This window comes from Trichoderma evansii (genome assembly GCF_050947405.1).
Source record: "Trichoderma evansii strain SZMC 28006 chromosome Unknown GGI43scaffold_2, whole genome shotgun sequence".
NCBI lineage: Eukaryota > Fungi > Ascomycota > Sordariomycetes > Hypocreales > Hypocreaceae > Trichoderma > Trichoderma evansii.
The window spans coordinates 761,065-784,079 of NW_028145204.1; the positions used below are offsets into that span (position 1 = coordinate 761,065).

The 23,015-nt window shown below is 50.1% G+C and overlaps 5 protein-coding genes across 5 annotated transcripts; all 5 read left to right on the forward strand.

Moving 5' to 3' along the window:
- Positions 1-433: 433 nt before the first annotated feature.
- On the forward strand, positions 434-2,188 carry GGI43DRAFT_392864 (adenylate kinase domain-containing protein). The gene is made up of 2 exons (XM_083204604.1): positions 434-1,143; positions 1,224-2,188. The coding sequence occupies exons 1-2, from the start codon at positions 912-914 to the stop codon at positions 1,889-1,891; spliced, it is 900 nt and encodes a 299-aa protein (XP_083064783.1). The 5' UTR covers positions 434-911; the 3' UTR covers positions 1,892-2,188.
- Positions 2,189-3,003: 815 nt separating this feature from the next.
- On the forward strand, positions 3,004-7,241 carry GGI43DRAFT_145204 (ADP-ribosylation factor GTPase-activating family protein). Its single transcript, XM_083199344.1, has 6 exons — positions 3,004-3,339; positions 3,399-3,532; positions 3,600-3,989; positions 4,041-4,107; positions 4,178-5,540; positions 5,596-7,241. Exons 1-6 carry the CDS (start codon positions 3,276-3,278, stop codon positions 6,908-6,910), a joined length of 3,333 nt encoding a protein of 1,110 aa, XP_083064784.1. The 5' UTR covers positions 3,004-3,275; the 3' UTR covers positions 6,911-7,241.
- A 1,265-nt stretch (positions 7,242-8,506) lies between these two features.
- GGI43DRAFT_145230 (kinase-like domain-containing protein) lies at positions 8,507-11,280 on the forward strand. Its single transcript, XM_083199347.1, has 5 exons — positions 8,507-8,962; positions 9,049-9,613; positions 9,688-10,280; positions 10,373-10,742; positions 10,809-11,280. Exons 1-5 carry the CDS (start codon positions 8,921-8,923, stop codon positions 11,252-11,254), a joined length of 2,016 nt encoding a protein of 671 aa, XP_083064785.1. The 5' UTR covers positions 8,507-8,920; the 3' UTR covers positions 11,255-11,280.
- Positions 11,281-11,738: 458 nt separating this feature from the next.
- On the forward strand, positions 11,739-13,971 carry GGI43DRAFT_145226 (uncharacterized protein). The gene is made up of 2 exons (XM_083199345.1): positions 11,739-12,744; positions 12,830-13,971. Exons 1-2 carry the CDS (start codon positions 12,176-12,178, stop codon positions 13,557-13,559), a joined length of 1,299 nt encoding a protein of 432 aa, XP_083064786.1. The 5' UTR covers positions 11,739-12,175; the 3' UTR covers positions 13,560-13,971.
- A 762-nt stretch (positions 13,972-14,733) lies between these two features.
- GGI43DRAFT_145228 (uncharacterized protein) lies at positions 14,734-16,623 on the forward strand. The gene is made up of 2 exons (XM_083199346.1): positions 14,734-15,114; positions 15,265-16,623. The coding sequence occupies exons 1-2, from the start codon at positions 15,006-15,008 to the stop codon at positions 16,449-16,451; spliced, it is 1,296 nt and encodes a 431-aa protein (XP_083064787.1). The 5' UTR covers positions 14,734-15,005; the 3' UTR covers positions 16,452-16,623.
- Positions 16,624-23,015: the final 6,392 nt, after the last annotated feature.

Genomic DNA, 23,015 nt, shown 5'->3' on the forward strand with positions numbered 1-23,015 from the left:
ATCGAGGCGCTAATGGCATCTAACGCACCCAGTACGGGCCCAAGTGTGATCTACTACTGATTACCGTAAGACAGCTGTCAGCGATGATATTTCCCCTTACTTGGGTTCTCAGAATCTATATCTAGGGGTTATTCAAGTCAAATCTACATATGATTGTATATGTGAGTACATATGCTCCAAAAGCAACCGCAGCACTGCTATTATTAGCTGCTGCCCTGAGTAGCCCGAGTTTACTGCTTCATGCCTGGCACACATCAAAAGGAGGAGAACGCTGTTTCCTTTGAGATTTTAAGAAAAGTCAGTCTTTGATAACAATTGTTCAATAGAACCTTTCATGTTTAGTAAAACCTAAGGCGCCTACTGCGTAAGATTTTTAGCATCAATTCAGTATCTATAATAAGCCCTTCTCTTCGTATAACCTATATACAGTAAGCGTCGATCGCCCGAGGTCCATGCCAATTAAGGAGAGCACGAGACGCTTATACACTAATATTAGCATAAAACCAAACATTGCCCCTCTTGCCTCCTCTACAACAACGTTCAAATAATGATTTGAAAAATAGTATTTACAATATTATAGACTTGATGCTAGAAATCGATTTTTCAATACACTATTTGCACTAATTTTTTGTGGCACGCTTCATTAGTTTGCTGCAGCATCGTAATTTCCAGAACAATTCGTCTAATTAAAGGTTTATAGTGGGGTATCTCTCGCGGTTTTCTTCCGGCGATTGACAATCTGCTCAAAGCCAAATCTACAACTCATATCCCGTGTTTGCAGCAGCTGTCGGCATCAGCCCACCAAGACACCCGACCTTTTTTGGACTACGTATTCGACATCGCCTACCTCCTCACACGTACCACCCACCAGACGACCACAAGGAGCCAGGAGAGACGCAAAAGACGCACCAATGGCCTCTCGCATATCGACCCCGTTGCGCCTTGCTAACCGCACTGCCGTCTCCACACGCGCAGGAGCTTGTTCGTCACCGCTTTGCAAGTCTCGCGTCTTCCGCCAGCAGCGCTTCTACTCTTCAGAGCCCCCTCGCAGTGGTAACAGCCAGATCAAGTTCTGGCCTTTCTTCGCACTCTTTGGATTGGCTTCGGCAGGATACATTCAGCTAGCAAACTCTCGTATCAAAAGTGAGTGACGGATGGTGCCACCCCCTAATCACAGAGTCAAGAGCACATCTTGTGGCTAACGATTGCTTGCCTGTTACTAGAACCAGAAGACATGCCCCCTACGACCGAAGACCACGCCCCGGCTGCGCTGCCTGCCCGGGACGCACCGGTATTCAGCCCTGCCGATGTGACCGTTGTTTTCGTCCTCGGTGGTCCTGGCGCTGGAAAGGGTACACAATGTGCCAGGCTCGTTGCTGAGCAGGGCTTCACTCATCTCTCTGCTGGCGACTTGCTGCGCGAGGAGCAAGACCGACCCGGGTCTCAGTTTGGTCAATTGATCAAAGACTACATTAAGGATGGTCTTATCGTTCCCATGGAGGTTACCATCAAGCTGCTCGAGAACGCCATGACGGCTGCGCTCCGCGAGAAGGGCACCACCAAAGGCCGCTTCCTGATTGACGGCTTCCCCCGTAAGATGGATCAAGCCCATAAGTTTGAGGAGGCCGTCTGCCCCGCCAAGCTCGTCTTGTTCTTCGACTGCCCTGAGAAGGTTATGGAGGAACGCCTGCTGGAGCGGGGCAAGACAAGCGGTCGAACTGATGATAACGCCGAGAGCATCCGCAAGCGCTTCCGCACATTTATTGAGACGAGCATGCCTGTCGTCAACTTCTATGAAAGCCAAGGCAAAGTCATCAAGGTTGACGCTACGCCTGCTCCCGCAGATGTCTTTGTGACAACAAGCAAGCTTCTTACCGAGAAGCTTGCCTAATCTCAGACGAAGAGGGGCTCTACGCTGTATTCAATACGCGAAAAGAGGGGGAGGGGGGTTTTTTACAAGGGTGATGGGTCTTAGAAACGGTGCTTTGGATTAAAGAGAGCGCATGTGTATTATTTATAGAAGGTATATTACTAGAAGGGAAGATTGGTTTGGTAACCTGGCCCCTCCTCCATTGTAACCTGTAACTGTATATTAAACAGGTTTCCTCTACCAGAGACTTGTTTTCCACTTAAATTAATTTTTTTCTTATTTAGTAGTATATAGTTATTTATTAGTTCTATTCTAAAATGATGTTTTTCTGTGGTATACAAACTATGGTGACTCTGAAGCCTTGGCGATGCGATAGTGGGGCCACCTCACCGGCTAAGGGCGAATGTGTACGTGTGCCTGTGACGAGGCCTGTCGACAGGATACGCGTAGTGTTAGCTACATGTATTCTAGTCGATCGGTTGTAGATGATTGCCTGCATCGTGTCATGGGTCATCGTAGGAAGTACGAAGCACACGCCACTCTCGATCCCAATGGCTTGCCTAAAATAGGACTGCCAGCCGGGTTCCCTGTACGCATCGAGCATCAGTATAGCCTACTTCGTACGGAATAGAGTGATCAAACAAGGCGTCATACTTTTAGTACCTTGGCAGTGGACGCATGCATTATCGATTGCAAGGCTCATGCGAACCCCTAAATCCAACCCAACAGATCTGCTCGTATCGAGCCGGTTTTTTCGTGGCTCTGCCCAAGCCGCTGCCCACACACAAACCACGCCACAGCCATTGGCTTTTGCCTACCTGAAAGAGGCAGTCGTTGAGATCAGGCTAAGGAAGCGCTAAGGAGCCCTGGTCCCCTCCCCGTCATAAGAGACGTCGCAGCTGTTTACCTGGAACAGCCGCCTCCGTTTAAGTGGAGTGCAGCGATGGCTTGGGACCCTCCAGCGGCCCTTTCAGGCGGCTCTGGTAGCGCGGTACCTGCACTGAAGCCACATCGCCACACGGTCTCCAGGTCACCAGCTACAGGTGGACACCGCCGTGGTTCTTCACAATTATAGCGGCGCGTGTGACTGTGGAGGGCGTGCAGCCATGCGCCGCGGTCTTCTCTTTCTCTCCAACTCCATATTATTCACTTCCCCGGCTCTGCTTGCGGATGGCTCTTCTTTGTTCTCCGGCCTGAACCTCGTCGCAGCTGTCGACCACCGCATATCTTTGCTCTCATCACTTATTCCAGCATTCCTTGCCGCCTCGCTGATCGGTTCTGGCCTCCAGATGACGATCCGCCTCCCGCCTCGAGCCCCGCGCCATCTTCCCTTTGCCAGCTCGCACATTTCCAGTATCGCCATTGCCCAACTCCCACCGCTGGCCGCCGCCGAGCTCTTGTCGCCATGGGCAATGTCAGCAGCAGGCCCGACGATGGGTCGTCGCTCTATCTCAGAGACCAGAACCGCCGTGCGTCCCAGCTCCTGACCGCATTTGCGACGATTTGATATACTGACCTGGCCTTGCAGTGAGCATTACCTCCATTGTTGTCACGAACCCACGAAAGCGCACTTCGATTCATATCACTCCCAATGCTTTTCCGGCGACCAGAGTGAGCGCTGCGCGACCTCCTGGCGACCACAACCCGATAGAATATGTCCAGGTTAGATAAACAAGGCCTCTTTGTTTATCCCGCCTCCGAGCGACGATGCTAATAATGGGCGCTTTAGGATCCGGAATCTAATATTAATGGACCACCTAACTTTCTACTCAAGCTGAGCGGTGACGATGAGCTTATATTTACCTTCGCATTCGTTATTCGCCAAACGCAACAACCCGCGCCCTCAAATTTGCCAATCCCAATCTCAGATGGCATTATGACGAGAGATACCAACATATCTGGTCTCACTTTTGTGTATGCCTCTTCCTCAAAGGAAGTCGAGAATCTAGTCACTCGTGAATTCCACGCCGATCCCAACTTGCATAAAAATGAAAATGTAGCTCTGGTTGGAGATTATTCTACTGGCGGGACCGCCGCTGTTTCTTTCGAGTGGACATGGAAATGGAAAGCTCCTAAAAACTACGAGGACAAGGGCGGTGGCTGGAGGAACTGCTGCAGTGTTTGTCGCACACTTTTTATTCCCTCGCAGATACAAAGCTAACTTTACCAGTTTGTCGAGTATGATTCGCGTGCTCACCAACTGCACACCCTCGCTACCTTTTCATATTGGGTCTCAAGTATGTCAAAACAGCTCATCTTTCAATCGCAAGTTGCATGGTTCTCGTTGTGCTGACAAAACTTTTCTAGGCTCATCTACAACACCAACTCAACCGAGCTCGCCATCAGCGCCATTTTCTTTGGCGGCCCCTCCCAAGATCCGAATCGCTTCAGCTCAATCAGTAGACTCTCGATTAGCCGCCGCAGAAATTGACGAGCAGCCTCTCTCCCCCATGTTCACCCCTGGAGAGGCCAACGTACCCCCTTTCCCACAGGCTAAGGAGCTTGTAAAGGTGGACGTGCAATGTGTTCCCCGGCCGGCCGAAGATGTTGCTGTGGCTGAAGACGGTCCCGTTTTCCGCGCCACATTGAAAGCTCTTGAACAGAAGACGGGGAACGTGCGCGCTCAGATGAAAAAGGTGTTGAAGAAAGCCGAGCAAGTTCACGCAACACAAACCGAGGCCAACGATGCCTTCGTCGCCTTTATAGAAGCGCTTCGCGAGGCGTCCTCTACTAATGCAAATGCTGTTCAACCTGCGTTGGAGCATTACTTCGATAAGATTGCTCGAGAAATCCTGGCCTATGAACGTCAAAATACTTTGAATCTCCAAAAAATCGTTATCGACCCTATTACAAAATTATACCAGCTTGATATTAAACAAGCCGAATCCAAAAAGCGAGATTTCGAGGAAGAGAGCAAGGATTATTACGCTTATGTTTCACGGTATCTTGGTCAGCGTCAAGACTCGGTAAAGGCTAAGAAGCTTGCTGAAAGCGACTCCAAATATCAAAATAAACGGCGAAACTTCGAGCTCAAGCGCTTTGATTATTCGAGTTTCATGCAAGACCTTCATGGCGGTCGCAAAGATCAAGAGGTGCTATCTCATTTGACGAAATTCGCTGATGCGCAAACGGGTGGATTCTTGAACACCGCCAAGAAGATTGAAAATCTCCGCCCACAGCTTACAGCTTTGACAAACGAGGTCACAGAAGCCGACAAAGAGTATCAATATCAGCGAAGAGAGCGTGAGGAAAAGCGCCGTCAGCTAGAAAAAAGCAACAAGCCGTACAATGAGCCAGAGCAGGCCAGTCTCGGCAGTGCTGCCCCCATAGTAGCAAACTCAAATGGCAATCCACCCCATACTTCTGATACTGAATTGGGAAGGGCAGAAAGCATCGGTTCTCAGCTCAAGCCGTCAACATCAAGTGGTGCTGTGCAGTCAACGACAGCCACTGTGCCTGTCGACCTCTCAAGATCGCCAGGCAGTCTTGGACCGTCCTCGGCTATCGGCAGCCCCAGTCAAAGTTCCAAATTCAAAGGTATCCGTGACCTTGAGGAGCAGAATAGTCTGCAGACAAATCTATCGCAGAGAAAGGAAGGCCTTCTTTGGTCGCTGAGTCGGCCAGGTGGTCATGTTGACCCTCGCAATCTAAATAAACAAGGATGGCACAAGTAAGTCTCACAATGTATCCCCCAAATTGATCTTCCTTAATAACATTTTATCCAGGTTTTGGATCGTTTTGGATCAAGGTAAGCTGTCTGAATACAGCAATTGGAAGCAAAAGTTGGATCTTCACATGGAACCAATTGACCTACGCATGGCCTCAGTTCGCGAAGCCAGAAATGCTGAGAGGCGATTCTGCTTTGAGGTCATTACACCCAATTTCAAGCGTGTGTATCAGGCAACTTCCGAGGAAGATATGAACAGCTGGATTTTGTCTATCAACAATGCTTTGCAGAGCGCAGTGGAGGGCCGTGCCTACCGAGAGCGACAGGCAGCGTCAAGAGGATCCGATCACTCCATCAACAGGGACATTGGCTCGGTTCTCACGGGCAAAATCCAATCAGTTCACGGCTCGCACAATTCGCATCACTCTAATACAAATAGCGGAGTGCCATTCCGAAGAACGACAGTCGGTGCTCGACCCACTCCAGTACGGACGCCCAGCTCGGGCTATGACGAACACCCTGACAGGTTTTTGCAAATGCTGAGAGATAATGACCAAGGAAACTGTTGGTGCGCTGACTGTGGCTCCGGAGCAAAGGTCGAATGGGTGTCAATCAACCTGGGTATTATTCTTTGCATCGAATGTAGTGGTATCCACCGCTCCTTGGGGACGCACATCAGCAAAATACGCTCTCTCACTCTAGATATCAAGTCCTTCACAGTCGATATTATCGAAATGCTCCTTCTTATTGGAAACCGAGTATCAAACATGATCTGGGAGGCCAAACTTGACCAGTCTCAAAAGCTGGCGCCACAGGCAACGCGCGAGCAGCGTCTGAGATATATTACCGCGAAATACGTCGATCGCGCATTTGTTGATCCAATTTCGCCAACCCTTTCACGATACGCTACAGCAGACGAAACCCTACTAGCTGCGATTAAAAAGAACGAGATCCAGCAAGTGCTCTATGCTTTGGCGCTGAAGGCAAACCCGAATACCGTTGACAAAATGAGAGGGACTCACGCCGTTTGGCTAGCACTCGCAGCTGCTGACCCGGCTTCACCATCTTCCGCAGCTGGACAGTCTTCAACAGAGTCTGATACCAAGTCAGTACCTTTTCCAGTAGCAGAGCTGCTTATTCAAAATGGCGCGGAAATCCCTGCGTCGCTCCCTGCATTCCCGCTTGGGCGATACGCGCAGCAGTATATTGAGCAGAAGAAGGGCAGGGCTTATACCGTTGGTGGCGATACGGTGCCATCACTACCCACCACTAGTAGCTCAACCGAAAGGCTGCTGAGGGATAAAGAAATTCGGCTTCAGAAGCGAGTGAGCGCAGGGGGAAGGCTGGCAAAGTCGCCTATCCCGGAAAAATAGGAGCCCAAATTCTGGGATCGATTGGCGGGATTCACGCTATGCTACCACATGTACGAGATTCATTGGCTCGGCAGCTTCAGATGAGCTAGTGGTAACAGTTGTACATGTATATTTGCTATTGGTGACGGTCACATTGTTATTAAGGCTTTTTATGAGGAGGTGGATCGATGCGATGCAATGCGATGCTGTAATTGGAAGCTGGGCTGGCGTTTTTGGAGCTATGTCTTGACGAATGGAAGAAAAGAGCTCCTGTAGGAGGAACTCCACAGGCTGATCTGGCTATGATGAAAGGGTCTATAATGGGGCCCCGAGCCCTATTGGAGAAATACGGCTAAGGGGCCATGAAGAGTATAATATTGGAAAGGTATTTTCAGCTTGGTAGTAGGAAAACTAGTGATTAATGATTAATGGATACATGAGATGGGAGGTTAATGGATTCAGCACAAAGCACCAGACGCAGGTACAGAGATAGAAAGTAACCGAGTTATCAGTAGGTTAGATGCTATACGAGTACTCTATGCTTTGCAATACTATTCTCTTTGTGACCTAATAGCCAAGTCGAGATCAACGATTAGTGGGCTACTGTTTATGCTGCTGACTTGTTATTACCTTTCATGGGTGCTGCTGCGCCTCCAGTCACGCCCCCCGGACATGAACTAGTATGCAGGTCATTTCTACTTGGGTAGAGGCTGTTTTGTGGCGATTAACCCTGGTTTGTGCTGTGAGCCTCTTACGAAGCTCGTGGCGCGGTCAAGGCTCTCACCAATGTTCACGCATAGGCAAGACATGACTTGGACGATACGTCGGTGACGGCATGTGCTCCAGCATCATGAGTGGGATCCGCTTCTCATGAGGCTCTGCACTTTAAAGACGGACAAGTACCACGCAAGTACCAGGCATGTTGCATGTGCTGCTTGAGCTCCGTGAACGAATGAGAGGACGCTCAAGCGCAGGTGACGGCCCCGGTCCGGCAAAGTGGGCGATGGATGCCTATGGGGGCGGATCACCTGCAGGAGGGGCCCAAGGCAGTCTTGCCGGGCATTGGACGGCGGGATATGGGGGATGGGGGAGAGCTGTATCGGTCGCTTGGTTAAGAGCTGGTCTGGGGAGTCGTTGGGTTTTGTTGCATGTAAGTATGAGGTACATGAAGCTACGGGACAGTCGATCGATGGTCCGCTGCTCACCAATAAGCTGCTGGAAGGGAAGCCTAGAGTCATGAAGCTTATTGGCGGCTGGAGTGCTAATGCAGAGAGCAGCTGTGCTGTTAGTGAGCTCTCTCGGCGGTAGCACCACTGGACCTGCGTAGGCTGGTCACAGTATTCACCACTTTCTACAGTTACTCTTATCCTGTGACTGGATGTAAGTCAGCTGGTTAGCTGGTGCACGGACAAGGGGCGAGACAAACAGGAACCTAGGTAGTATGGAGCCATAAGCTGAAAGCACGCACAAAAAAAAAAAAAAAAAAAAAAACGTCGAGCAGGGCAGACGCAAGGGACGATCTGCTCATGATGGAGCCACAACTAATCTTGCCGTGTTACCTTGTTAAAACCCGTGTGCGGTGTACATCGAAACCTTGTACTTGGATGCTCGATATAAGTTGAAATTAACCTCGGACCTGGCAGGTAGAAAGCTGGGTACTCTGGGGTAGCAGTACCCAGCCCACAAGGTGGCAGCTTCTCCCGCCGTTCAGGTACTACCAGGTGTACATCCACCCGCGTCCAAACGCTCCGTATCTGCCGCTGGGCCAAGTGGGATCATGTACCCGGCAGGTACCCTAGCGTCTCACCTGTGCCTGTAGTGCTATCTGACGGTGTGCTTGTAGCGGGCCCAGTGACGGCGAACCAGGCTCCCTCCTCCACCACCTTCATTTGATTTATTATTCACGGCACGGTACAGTAGGCAGCATCGCTCATCCTGTGTTTCTTTCACCTGCGAATCCCTGTGTAAGCACCCGCCTGAGGTTTGTCCGAAGTAATTACTCGCGGCCTCCGATCAGCGCCTCGGAGGACCATGGCGCCCCGAAGCGAAAAGAGCCAATTGAAGCGGCCTCGCGTACGTCTTCTCGTCACGGAGCTCCATCGCTGGAGACCGAAAATACTCGCGATCCATTGGTAGCCTTGCTAACATCGCTCTCGCAGGGCACGTTGCCAGAAGAAGGCACAGACACGAAGAAGCCCCGCAGGTCCGACCGCTTGGCCCAGGCTGACCCGGATAAGACGCCCGTGTCGCGCGAACATCAACTGCCATCGCCCGTCACAAACAATGCCACCGATGGCTCATTTGAGCTTCCCCAAGAACACACGGCGACGCCTCCGGTAGCCGTGGCAGGCGATCTCACTCCCAGAAAGGCTCCCGAGGGCCTAGGCCAGAGCCAAGCGCTGTCCTCTCCTCCGCAAGACACACAGCCGCTCAGCCAGTATGTCGACCGACACCCGGCTCTCTCTGAAGACGTTGTGGATGAGTTGAAGGAAGGTGTCTGGGGCTATCTAGTCCCTCTTGACCCCAAATACGGTGACAAGCCTCTGGTGCTGAAAAAACGCGTCGCTTGCCCGATCCCCGATGCTCTTGAAGCTGCTGCAGAGGCTGGAAAGAATGACAAGTCCGACACATCGACAGCTGCCAAAGAGGAGGAAGCATATGAGAAGACTAAAGTCAAGGGCGTTTCGGCAGGTGGCTACCTGATCGGACGGCACGCCGAGTGTGGTAAGATATCTTTGAAAACTCCGATATCAGCTAGCGTTAAGTGAGATTGCTGATTGTTGATGACGGATCAACAGATGTGGTTGTCAGCGAGGGCGTCGTTTCCAACCGACACTGCCTTATTTTTGCAGAAGCTGTTGGAACAGATACCGTTGCATTTGTCGAAGACGTGTCGAGCAACGGAACATACGTTAATGAAGCTCTGGTCGGACGAAATCAGCGTCGCGAACTGAAGGATCAAGATGAAATCGCCGTGCACAGTAAAGCAAGATTTGTCTTCAGATACCCCCAGAGCCGGCAAACAAGCACGTTCCAACAACAGTATACGCTCATGGAAAAGCTTGGAAAGGGCCATTTTGCAGAGGTCTATCTATGCGTTGAGAAAGCGACTGGCAAGCGGTATGCCGTCAAAATCTTCACGAAGCACCCCGGCCCCGAAGACAAGTCCAAGACGGAAGGCCTACAGCAAGAAATCGGTGTGCTGATGGGTGTCAGCCACCCCAACGTCCTCTGTCTCAAGGATACGTTTACTGAGCGCGAACACGTTTACCTGGTTCTTGAGCTGGCTCCTGAGGGCGAGCTGTTCAATTACATTGTGATGAAGCAGAAGCTGAGTGAAGATGAGACAAGAAAATTGTTTGTCCAGCTATTCCAAGGCATCAAGTATCTTGTAAGAAACCCCAATATCTCACACCTCGTAGCTCACAGCACTGCCTCCTGAACAGTCACTTGAAGCGTCATCTAACATCCCAATTTCTGTAGCATGACCGTAATATTGTACACCGAGATATTAAGCCAGAGAATATCCTGGTTGTGGACAAAGATTTGCATGTCAAGCTGGCCGATTTCGGACTGGCAAAGATTATCGGAGAAGAGTCATTCACCACAACACTATGCGGAACCCCCAGCTATGTTGCGCCCGAAATCTTGGCCGACACAAAGCACCGAAAATACACCAAGGCTGTTGACGTCTGGTCACTCGGCGTTGTGTTGTATATTTGCCTTTGTGGTTTCCCGCCGTTCTCCGACGAGCTCTTCTCACGGGACTTCCCCTTTACGCTCTCCCAACAAATCAAGAGCGGGCGATTTGACTACCCATCACCCTACTGGGACTCAGTCGGTGACCCAGCCCGTAAGTTCTATTACAGCCTTCTACCTTCTTTAAGGCAGTGCTTTGTGCTAAACTGATTACGTATAGTTGATTTGATTGATTCCATGTTAATCGTAGATCCGGAGCGTAGATATACCATTGATCAGTGCCTGAAACACCCCTGGCTTGTATCCGGCGCACCAGCCGTGAATGATAGCACTGGGGGACTTGTGGGTGGCATCGAGGGACTGGAAGTTAACCGTAGGGCTCCCGTCCGAGAGAGAACTCTGCTGTCATCGCTCAACTCTGTGTCAATCACTGCTCAACTGGACGGCGGCAGCAAAGGAACTCCTATCAAAGTATTCTCAAAGAACAAGCACCGCGCCGTCAATGCCTCCCAAGAGGCAGGCCCGGCACATCAGAGGGCACCCGAAGAGTTTATCGAAATGGGCGGTAAAGGGGATCAGATACTTTTTGGTGAGGACGCCTCGAGCATCTATCCTGCGGGCGATATCGCTACGAGGAAGGCAGGTGGCAAGCCAAATGGCAAATAAACGAAGTGACGATCTTTTCAGTTGGCAACAACAAAGCTTCTTTTTTCTGCTTTTAGTTGGCTGTTTGAGTCAACCATCGGAGTCTTGCGTTGTACATATAGAATGGCGAGCTGGGGTGACATTTTGGTAAGGGGGATATGGTATGGATTGTTTTGCTAATTTTTTTCCTCATCCACCTCTCTGCTTTGCTCTCATGTTGAGATTTGATCTTTTTGTTTGTGTCTTTTCTTTTCTTTGGTTGGGATATATGCGAGGACTGCATAACTGTTTGAGGGGGTCTGTAAATGGAGACCAGCTGTCTCCCTTGGATCTTGGAAAGGGTCCCTCTCTGGCCTCGCGAGCCAGGAAAGAAAAAAGGAAAGTTGTGTGTAAGGCACTCAAGTATCTATCTATAATAACGATCAAACAACAATAACGGCGTCTTACTTGATTTGCCCTCGGCCGAATTAATATCTTTGAGAGCCATATACACTACTACCGTAGATACTTCTGATCACACTGTTACAGACGGGAATCTAGAGTGCACGTGCAGTATCACATGACTCTACTAGCAGCGTCACCGCCCTCGCTTAGCTCCCACATTTTGAGAGTGGCAGAAAAATCGGCGGGGTGGGCAAAGTTTGGATTGAGATTGATGACTAGGAGAGAGAAATCTGGCTCAGAGACCCCACCACAGGGCTATTCAGGCACCGACCCTGTCAAGGACGCTCAACTTCACATTTTGCGGTTGTCCAGTACCACGCCCACGCCTACGTCCACGCCCCCGCTCGCCCTCTCGACCGACCACTCGATCGAAGGATCCCAAGACCAAGTCGTCGCCTCTCCATCATCGGTCCGAGACGAGACGATAAAGACACGCGAGCGAACCGACAATCTTAGCCGGCGTTTGGACACAGAAAGGAGCGAAAAAATCGAGACAAGATGCCCGGCGCCACGATCAACGGGCCGCAGCCCCAGCTGCTATTCGTCGATGGATCCTTCGAGGATCTTGCTCGCGAGATGGCCGAGTACCTCAAGTCTGATGAGGCCAAGCAGCTTTTGAGCGAGGAAAAGGCCGCGCCCAAGGAGGAGGTTCTGGCAAAGCTCGTCGCCGCCTCCAGCGCTCTCAGCACCGTCCCCGAGAAGGAGTTTACCGCCGCCTCGAACCTGATGATCCATCTCGCCATGCAGTCATCCGACCCCAAGAAGCTGCTGCCCACCCTCTGCTCCAACCTCGCCAAGCCCCTCATCAACTCACCAGTTCACGGCGCTGGCCTGGCCCTGAATGCGCTCGTCACCATTTTCAACCTCCTCGAGCCCAATGACCCTATCCGAGCACGCGTCCTGATGGAGATCCTGAAGTTCCTCAAGGTCCACGGCCTGTTCGACGGTCTGCGGACATACCTGGAGAAGCTGCCCGAGTGGATTGTGTCATGGGGAATTGATGCCGCTTTGGAGAGGAAGATTTACGAGGAGGTCGCCGAGGTTGCCCTCGAGTCAGGAGAAGAAACGTAAGAATTTATAATACCCAATGCAATGCTTACAAGCCTGGATATAGCACTTTTTCAGGGAAACGGTATGCTGATAATGACTTAGTACCGCCTACGAATTCATCCTGAAGGCTCTCCGAACTTTCGATGGCGAAGGAACTACCTCTGAGGACGCCCAGAGACTGTCTCTCCGCGCCCTGAAGATGGCTATTCTCTCCAACACCCACTACCTCTTCCAGGATCTCCGAGCTATCCCCAGCGTGCAGGCGCTCAGCGATTCTCAGCCCGTCTACTCTCAGCTTCTCGACATCTTTGCCGAGCAGGACCTTGAGGACTACAACGACTTCAATGACGAGCACAAGGGCTGGGTTGAGGAGCAGAAGCTGGATGCCGAGAAGCTGCACCGCAAGATGAGACTCCTGACCTTTGCTAGCTTGGCCGCCGCCACCCCCAGCCGTGAGGTTGAGTACGCCAAGATCACCAAGGCGCTCCAGATTCCCCAGGAGGAGATTGAGACATGGGCCATTGATGTTATCCGAGCTGGTCTCGTTGAGGGCAAGCTGTCACAGCAGCGCCAGATGTTCCTTGTCCACAAGGTCACCTACCGTGTTTTCGGAACGAAGCAGTACCAGGAGCTGGCCACCCGTGTCGACCACTGGCGATCAACTCTGCAGAACGTTCTCGCCGTTCTGCAGCAGGAGCAGGCCAACGCCAAGGCCGCCAAGATCCGCGAGGCTCAGGAGCTGGAGCGAAAGCTGGCCAACGTTAACGTCGGTGGCCAGGAGGGTGGACGACGAAGACAGCCGCAGCGCGAGAGGACCGATAATGACGACTAAAGGATCGGTCAGCCCCGAGATTAATTAACGGATAAGCCAGGAATTTAGAAGGAGAAGGTTTTCAAAAATTAGAAAAAAGAAAATTCAAAAGGGCTGGGCGGTTCTGGCATGGAAGGGGGGAAGGGGAAGATTTGAATCATTTTGTGTTAATATAGTACATGCTGGGAATCCGATATCACGAGCTGAGGATATTGCGAATGGCGTAGCCGGTTTAGCATATGATGTTTTTTGTTCGACTTTCCTAGTTTTTACGAGCCCAGGAGGGGTAAAAATAAAAGGAAAAGCTATCGGTACAATAGAGTTCCGAGAGAGAAGAAGAAAAAAAATATTGAAAAAAAGAGCAAGTTCATCTTTTGTGAAGTTGATGTGAATTTGATGGTGATGTTGGGATGGATAGCACCCTTTTGTTCAAGCCATTATTTGTATCTTTCAAGAAGCTCATGACATTATGATATAGGACCCCTGTAGCTATGAAACAATGAATGTCACTGCTGTATAGTACCTGCAACTTATCAATCTGCCGAGAACAGCAGCTTTCGATACAGCCATGGCTACCTAGTAGTTTATGTAGTCTATAGGCGGAGGACAGTCCTGATACCAGTAATTTTGTATGAAGCATATAATAGTAGTTATTCATATCATATTACAAGCACAGATCCAAGGCAGAGTCACACGCTGTGTCACAAAAAGAAAAAGGAAAAAGTCACGCACCCTGAACCTTAGCAATGCAATAGCGCAAGGCCGTGTTGGCAAGGTTGTCCCAAGGGATGCTCAGCTCTGCTATCTTGTCGAATCAGAAGGCGGCTTGAAACGCTTGAGCCTCAGCTCGTCGACCATCCAACCTCGCTATTTTTTATTTTGGAGGGGAGCAAAGGAGGTGGAATGCCGCCACAACGCATGACAATCAACCCAGCAATTCTGTTTTTAGTTGCGAAAGCAATATCGGCAGATGATATTTTGTGTAGGTTAGTCTGGGCGTCTTGAGCGTACTGCCTCGTTTTAGTGTGTAGGGCACCCAGGGAGGCGGACTTGGTCCCATTGACCGCTGTAAAGGCGCTGGCGAGGCGCTATGCAGCGGCCTGGTCCGTTCCCACCCCCTCAAGCGGCTTTTAAACTGGTGCTGTCAAAACTGCCCACAGAAGCTCCATACCTGTATGGAGCTTCTGATCTCCCGAATTAAATGCTGTCATTTTTGGCATTTCCCACGTGGAAAGAAGAAACGAACTGCAAGGCGGACTGTATTCCTGAGGATTGCGATACGCTATCTTAAATTTTTGGATTATCAACTCGGATCCTGCAGCTGTCTTGGCCTTGACCTGTCTTTGACCTCTTTTCCTGAGTTGCGCTTCCGGGCTGGGGTGAATCGATCTCAGCTCGAGTTCAGGAATCCAAGAAGAGAGACAGAGCTTGATTCCGACGGCATTTTGGAGCTTCGCACACATCATTATGGCGGCAGCGACGCCTTCTAAAAATCGCCACCAGAATGTCAACCCTGCGACGCCATCGACGGAGAAGAGGCGGCTCAACGGCCTTTGGCAAAGTAACGAGTGGTGGTGTATGTTCTTCCTTGCCACAGTCTCAACTCATACCTGTTCCAAGATTACACTCAATCTCATGTCATTTCTTTTTCAATTCTCCCTTTGGTCATGCTCATATACCATAAGAAAGTTGAAGAAAGCTCACACATGCTTGTTATAACATCTAGGCAACTGTAACCCTCGTAAACGCGCTGTCGAGCGGACTGTAACCAGAAACACCCGTAACAAGGGGAAGCAGTTCTGGGCCTGTCCTCATCCTCCACCCAATGGATGTCACTTCTTCATCCTTTTTGAAGAAGCAAGATTCCGAGAGACTGGCCTCCCGCCCTCGAGACTCACACCCTCGTCATCTAATGAGGCAGCTGCTGTGCCACTAACGGCCACTCCGTCAAAGCAACCGACCTTGACGCAGACACGTCTCACCGACATTGGAGTTGAAATTCTTGGAAACAGACGACGAAGTGACCCAGAGGCTGTGCGTCCCAAAGATGACGATGATGATACAAAAGCCTCGCCTCACCCCCAGCCCGTGAGCTCATCGCAGCCGGAAGCGGGATCGTCGTCAGACAAGGGCAAAGGGAAAGCCGTTGAGGATCCATTCTCTGCTTATGAGCCTCTGACTCCTGGACCTAGTGGTCGGAAGCGGGGCCGTGATGAGTTTGAAGAAGATCTTTTGAGCGCAATGGACTCTGAGGAAGAGCGGGAACTCGCTACCATGACGGATAGAAGCTTTCAGAAGTTTCTCCGCGAGGATGCCTACAGCGGCAGCAGTCAACAAGCAGACGATGGCGAAGAGGATGCTGCTGCCGGCCCGTCCCGGCCTGTCGCGCGCACTCTCTTCCCTCAGGCACAGGATGTCAAGCGTCGTAAATCTGTGTCCTTTGAAGAACCAGAGCCATTTGCTTCTACGTCTAGCAAGGCTACTACTGCTAATTCAAATGCCACCGAATCTGCGCCACCGCCAAGCACGATGCAGATATCTCCTCCTAGCAGCATGGAGGAGGCTCCTCCTTTCCCTTCATCTGCAATGACAGCAACACAGCAAATTGACGATGATGAAGATAAGGAGGGCGGTGAAGATGAAATTACCGAACAAGTCATGAACCTTCTTCAAACTCAGTCCATCGACCCCTCTGTTCTAGAGTCTGTTCACAATATCCTCCTTGTATCTTCCCGTCGGACCAAGGGCATCGCCATGGGCCGAGACTCTGCTCGTGCAGCTGTCAATGAGAAGAAGATGAAAATTGGAAGATTACAGGAGAAGATTGCTGCGCTTGAGAATACGGAGCGGGCGCTGAATAGCCAGATTACGCATATGAAGGCTGGATTGATGAAGATGTACGAGGCTAATTGACCTTTTTCATTCTTTTTGTTTCTTTTGATACTCCTTTTTGGGAGTTTTTGAGTATAGGAGGAAGCGCAGGATAAGCAAGCATATCAAGTAACGACAATACCATGTACGATTTAAGATTTATATATCGATGATGAAATTTATTGATTCAGTAAGCTTATTTTAAGAAGCTTTGCTTCGTGAATGTCCTTTTTTCGTGAATCCAATAATTCTGGCTCTTATTTATCACATCTGACCTATTGAACCATTATATCTATTGAAATGCACCAGTATATACGTTTTGCTATTTATCATCGAGATTTCCGCCAATGCCCACCTACATACTTTCAGCCCATACAGGTAGTATTCTCTATAAAACTCTAGGGTGCTCTCATTGTTGACTCTTTCCTTTTATCTTCCTTTTATCGCTATTCAACGCGGAGTAGAATAGTTTCGGAGAGAATATAATTTTCACATCTTCCATGTAGGCCGTAGTCCTAGGAAGTGCCTACAGCATGTTGATAGTCTACGTGATGGCTTACTTCTACCTATATTTTAAGCTGTAGATTATTTAATGGGTTAAATTTGATGTTGCGGATACTTCCTAAGAGAAGCTTGAACGGAATGGAGTGAGATAGCTATGATAATGAGGTTTGGCATTTTGATGTAGAAAAAGGAGAGAATGTGACATTCTAGAGGCGCAGTCATTCAGGGCAGTGAAGTCAACAGTTGTGGATATAAAAGTCAGCTCAGATATAACGACGGTTTATTAATAATTGTAAGAGTCTGGTAATAAATAGTAGATAATAAGCTGCAGAAACTGCAAATCGTTTCTTGCTATATGTCATCTCATCTACCGCCACTATGAGCATGATAGAAGTTATCGTATTTCATATATCTCCACAATATCACCAATAAACAACACATCATCCACTCACAATATATGTGGCACTTATTTTCACCAGGGCTGCCCACTAGACGGCCAAAGTGCGATCCCGTAAGGATTGATAGAAGACATAAAACATCCGCTCGTTCGTCACTGTTGGTAGACTTAATCTACTTAATATCCGTCTAATACTCTGGTCCCTTGCATTAAATAGTCGTCAAACTTAACATCTAAACTGTCCAAGTGGCACATAAGAAAAAAAAAAGAGAATTTGACGGTTTATATAGTTTTCCTTCATATGCTGGTCGCTGAACTGACGTCTCTTATACCTATTCCGAATGGACAATATGTACTATGATATTCTTATAATATATGCCTGATAGCATCAAACCTCTCAAAATACATCTCGTCTGTAGCCATGATTGGACATTATTCCAAGGCTGATTATGTATAAGCTGAAAAGCTACCTGTAGCACTTTTACAAGGGGTAAAGTCATCTGCATAAGATCCCACATGAAACTATCGAAAGCCATTAAGCCTAAAAAAGGCCTTGCTGTGGTGGATAAAAGTCACCGCTCAGCGTAACAGTCAGGTGATAGCCAAAAAGGCAGCATATGTGTGATACTGGGCTCCTGTACATCGTTACTCGATTTTCCATGTTCAGATTCAGATCAATGGGATGGGATAATCTGTGCTGAAATCAGAAATTCGGTGCCTGAGCGTCGAAACAAAAACAGCCACACTTCTCCTAAAGCAAGGATCAAGGGCTCTCTACAAAGCACGCTACTCTCTATCCAAAACTGCAGAATGGCTAAAACACTGAACAGCTCATCGTGCGGGTTGTCACTGGATGGGTGTCCATTGGGCTGCTCTCATGTACAAAGGCAGAGTGGCGTTCCATTGAGACCAGGGTGTGCTCACCGAGTCGGTGGATTGCAGACGCCCTACTGGCTCCTTGCGGGCAGCTTCTGGGCCTGTTTTGCTGGCTTTTGACTCGCCTCGAGAGACCTGTCAGTTTTCCCTTGCACGTTTGAGGCGACAACGAGGAGGGTTACGCAGAGGCGAAAAGTGCTTGGCGAGTGGCGGTTTCACGATTGGGCAACCACCCTAGCATGTATTCGGGCATTCTTTGCTCTCTTTCCTTTCTTTTTCTTTACAGGCATGTTGCTTTTTCTCTCCATGGATCGTTTGTAGCTCAGTTTTGGTCATGCGGACGGCTGAGGACGAGGGTTGTTAGCTTGTGTCTGTCAGCCCTTTTCGCTCCCACTAACCAGCTTCTGCCGCTATGCATTAGAAAGAGAGAAAAAAGCAAGGTGCATGTACCGGCGATTTCGGCATCGGGCCCGAAGGTGCGGCTTGCCTGATGCCAAGCGCCAAGCACGGAGGAATTGCAGCGCATGGCCAATGAGCTGCATGTCTGGCATGGCAGCATTTGCCAGGCCCGCGTTGCCCAGCATGAGGGATGCGATGGGAAGTGGGCGGCAGAGGACGACTGAGGATACCAGCGGCAATGGATGCCCCTCGTCCGCGGGTAGAGGCAAAAACTGCCCCCCTGGTTAAGCCTGGGGTTGCAGTACGCTGCTCCGTATTACTTGTTGTCCACTAACATCTCTAGTCGCACAAGCACATACAGTAGGCCGATCCTGCTGCTCGTGGAGAGGCACACAAGAGCCGGGACAAGTGCTCCAGACTGTGTGGTGTGGCCTAGGGCGCAATTTGGTAGGGCTTCCTTGTACTTTCTCGTACGAGTCCAAAAAGAAACGAGGGAGATGAGAGAGGAAACGGCCGTCTTCGGGAACCCGCATAAGATCAGCGCTGGCTTTGGACCCGACCTGGGGGCCGACGGTCTGGGTCGTTCTTTTGAAACATGGCTCTGCGAGTTTAGTGTAGGCGCGGGCCACTGATGATCAACGCTCATAAGAGTGAAAGAAGGGCGCTCATTAGACGGTGTATATTGAACAGATGTCAAATCTCTCCATTTGCCCCAGATTTTGTCATGAAGGACCCTGACCGACACTCGTCATAAAAGAGGGAAAAGGCATGGCATGTGCTTTGACCTCACTCACGCACGCACACACGCACGCACGCACTCACATGCGAGGGGGTTTCTTTTTTCTCTTCTTTTTCCTTTCTTAACACGTGCTCAACTCCTCGCGTGAGCACCACTTACCCAGTACCAGGTAGTACTAGTTGGTAGTAGTTGCTACGATTCAGCCAGCTATTGTTAAGGAAGCTGCTTCCCTGCCGCCCTGGTCAATAAAAGGAGTAAAAAGAAAAGAAGACAAAATAAGCACGAAGAGCAAAAAGTCAATCAGTTACAACGTGTGTACGAACGCCACGCCCAGAAATAATTATGAACTCGGTGTACCCTCAGGGTCTTTTTCTGGCCCGCCCCAGCCGCTCCTGGAGACGTGCTGCCCACTAGGGTTGGCGCTGGCCGCCGGTGACGTCTGTGGCTTGTGAACAAGAAGTGCCATCTCCACATGATATACGGAGCCCTTTGGGTTCGGGGAGCCTCCCAGCTGTGGCATGGGCTGTTTCATGGGCTGTTTGCTCGCTGTTGTTATTGTTATCAAGCAGCTCGAAACTCTGCGTTTATTGTGTGGAAAGGAGCAAATGAGGAAGAAACAGAAAAGACAGCCCATATGTACTGTTGATATTGGCTAACTAACCTGACTACTAGAACTGCTAATGCGCTTTCGGCCGATGGCTACGGGAGGGAATGAGACAGTGCAGCAGCTCTCATGCAAAGACCTTACCCGGAGAGCTTCGATACCTGACTGACCTAGCTCTGCGATAAAGCAGCCTCTTCCCTACAGATCGGAAACGTTGGGCACTGGCACGGCAGCCCAGGCTGTTGGATGCCAGCCATAAAAGCCACCGTTGTTGTCTCTCAGTACATCGGCATTGCTCGCAAAAATGTGTCGAGACCATATATTGTGCATGTACATCTCGAGGTACCTACGCAGCAAAGGCTTGCAGCTTGCACTCTGCAAGAACTCCGAGGCTGCAGGTGTTTAGGCAGCTGCACACACATCTCGGCCTTACTGAGAGACATTGACATGCTTCTAGACCTGGGGCTGTCGGTATCGGATGTTGACTTTTCTCACATCTCGCTTCTTGCAATGAGCCCGTACCTGCCGGTACCTCTGCCAGGAGCATGGCCATGTAAGAGCCGATCTAGATGGCAGATGATACAGTATCACGCAGCAGGTACTTACAAAACAGAGACTGAAATGGCGACGCCCCGAACTTCTAAGAACGCCAAAGAGGAGCATCGCGCCTCCGACGTCTATTATGAAGGAGAACAAAAAGAAAAGCTCGCAAGCACTAGAGCCAGGCCCAGCGCCGCCATGGCGTACTGCCGTGGCGCCTGATTAGCAGGCCGGAGTTCATGGCGGGTTGGGCTGAAGCAAGGGAGAAAAGATGGCAAAGCCTCTTGCCGATTGAGGTTGAGAGGCTTGCAACGCAGAAAATATGAGACCACGGCGCCAATGACACACACCGTCCGTTCTGGCTATCCTTATTCAGAAAGACAGAGCCCGACATGGCGACGGTGGCGGCAGGGGGTGACGCGGAATGGCTGCGAGAGCGAAAGCTTCGCATCTACGGGTACGGAGCAGCTAATAGGATCTTATCCGACAGCTCTTTACTGCTTCTTTGGTTTTTTATTTTTTGGTGCTTCTCTCTAAATTTTCGCCGGGGGTTTGAGATTCGAGCCCATCCATCACCCCCATGCCGGTGGCGGGCTGGAGATGCAAGCGGCATGATAGCAGGTAGTTCGGTGGCAAATTTAATAAAAAAAAAGGAGAGAGCAGACACAATCTCTCACACACACTTACAGAAATGCAAGGGAAAACTGAGAGAACCAAAAAAAAAAAAAAGCAAGGAAAGTAAAACAAGCACACAGAAACATGCTCGGATGCCGGACCATCTTGCATGGGATACTACCGCCACCTTTAAGATTGACTCCATAGCGGCTTGGGCTCCGTAATTTTTGTTTCCTGTGTCGATGCCTAGCCACTTCGGTGTTCTCACGGTGAGAAACGAGAGGGCATGAATCCTATTCAAGCCGTCGTTGACCGCTAGCTAGTAGGCTAGCAGAGGGCCTGATCACCTAGAAGGTACCGTACAATAGCAGTGCTTTGTCTCGTCTTAACTTAGCTTAGGTACTCGCTGCCCTAGCGGCGGTTGGATGTGGTTTTCCTTCTTGTTAGCCACGCGACGTAGACCCCGGCCTCTATTCAAACGGAGCGGCCGATTTGCTCAGTAATAGCATAAACTTGCATTTCTGCCCATCATTTTTTTTTTCTTGTTTTTCAAGTCTCACATTTGCTGGTGGAAAGTGGTCACTTGTGATCTGGCTGCAATGCTTGCGCTCCATCTCATCCTTCTGACCTGCATCTGAAGGCGAAGCGGGAAAAAAAAAAAAGCCTATCCACGTGCCGAGGAGGTAAAAGGCCAGGATGCTATACTAAGGTACCTGCTAGCCTCAAGGTCCCAAAAGTTAGCATGTAAATGCCTACCAGGTACTGCCCTTCGCCTTCTAGGCTTAGCACTACCTTCCTAAGGTACCTAACACGGTTAGCAATTCACCCCATCTATCGGGTGCCTGCTAATACTTGCAGGCACATCCTTGACGCACACCACACAGAGCCTCTAAAAGCCTCTAAAGTCCTACCGTACATTTCGATGTTCGCCGTGTCCATTCGCCTGAGACTTTTAAGAGCTGCTAGCATCGTTGCTGCCGCCGCCGCCAGTACGGAGTAGTGGCTCACTTAATACCCCGTATGTATGCAAGGGAATCATGGGCCGCCTTCAAAACTCTGGGAATTCAATACTCGAACTCGAGACGGGCGAGTTGATAGACTCATGTAGCTGCCGAGTGTAGCTTGTAAGATTTACAGACGAGTACTAGCTGGTACTTGACTGACCACCGTACAAGGTAATACTTGAGTAGTCCATCTCTTATGGTGCCCGAGGGCAAATCTCAGCCCATAGTCGTATTCTCGTGGGCAGGGAGTTGCACCAGGTCGATCGCCTTCGTATTACTGGCAGCAATTCACACACGCACACACACACACCTGGTTTGCAGCAGGACTGCCACCCAGAAACTGGCTGCCACGAGGTACACATCCCCTACTGGCAGTACCAGATCTCATTAGTACCTGGCAGTACCGAGCACTACACTTGCAGTTCTCCGTAATTCTGATATTTACAGTGCTTGGATCAAATTCAGTGCCTCTGCAAAAGGGTAGGTACATTGTCGCTCTCCCTCCCCCCGCCTCAAAAGCCGCTCTGACAGGGTCTGGCCTCGCTGTTTTTCCCGCTAAGAGTGCACCAGCCCAGCAGTGCCAGCACCCCATACTACCTGAGCTGAGATACCTAGCCCTCTACCAGTAATATTACTCCGTGCTCCTCCGCCTACCTTCAAGCACTATTCCTATTCCTCCCCTGTCTGGACCCAGATCTAGTCTTCTCCTCCCATCCATCTTTCAACGTTTCTCCTCGAGGCCATCTGCACCGGGTGCATTTCGAAAAAAATCCTCTGCATCCCTACGTTAGTATTCTTCCTCAACATTACTCGTCCTTCGTCAACTTCCCCCGTTGACGGCTGCCTGTGTTGTGCTCTCCCTCGAACTTTCGTGATCCGCGACACGGCGATTTGAGCAGCAGCAGCGGAGCGTCCCTCTTTGCGCCTG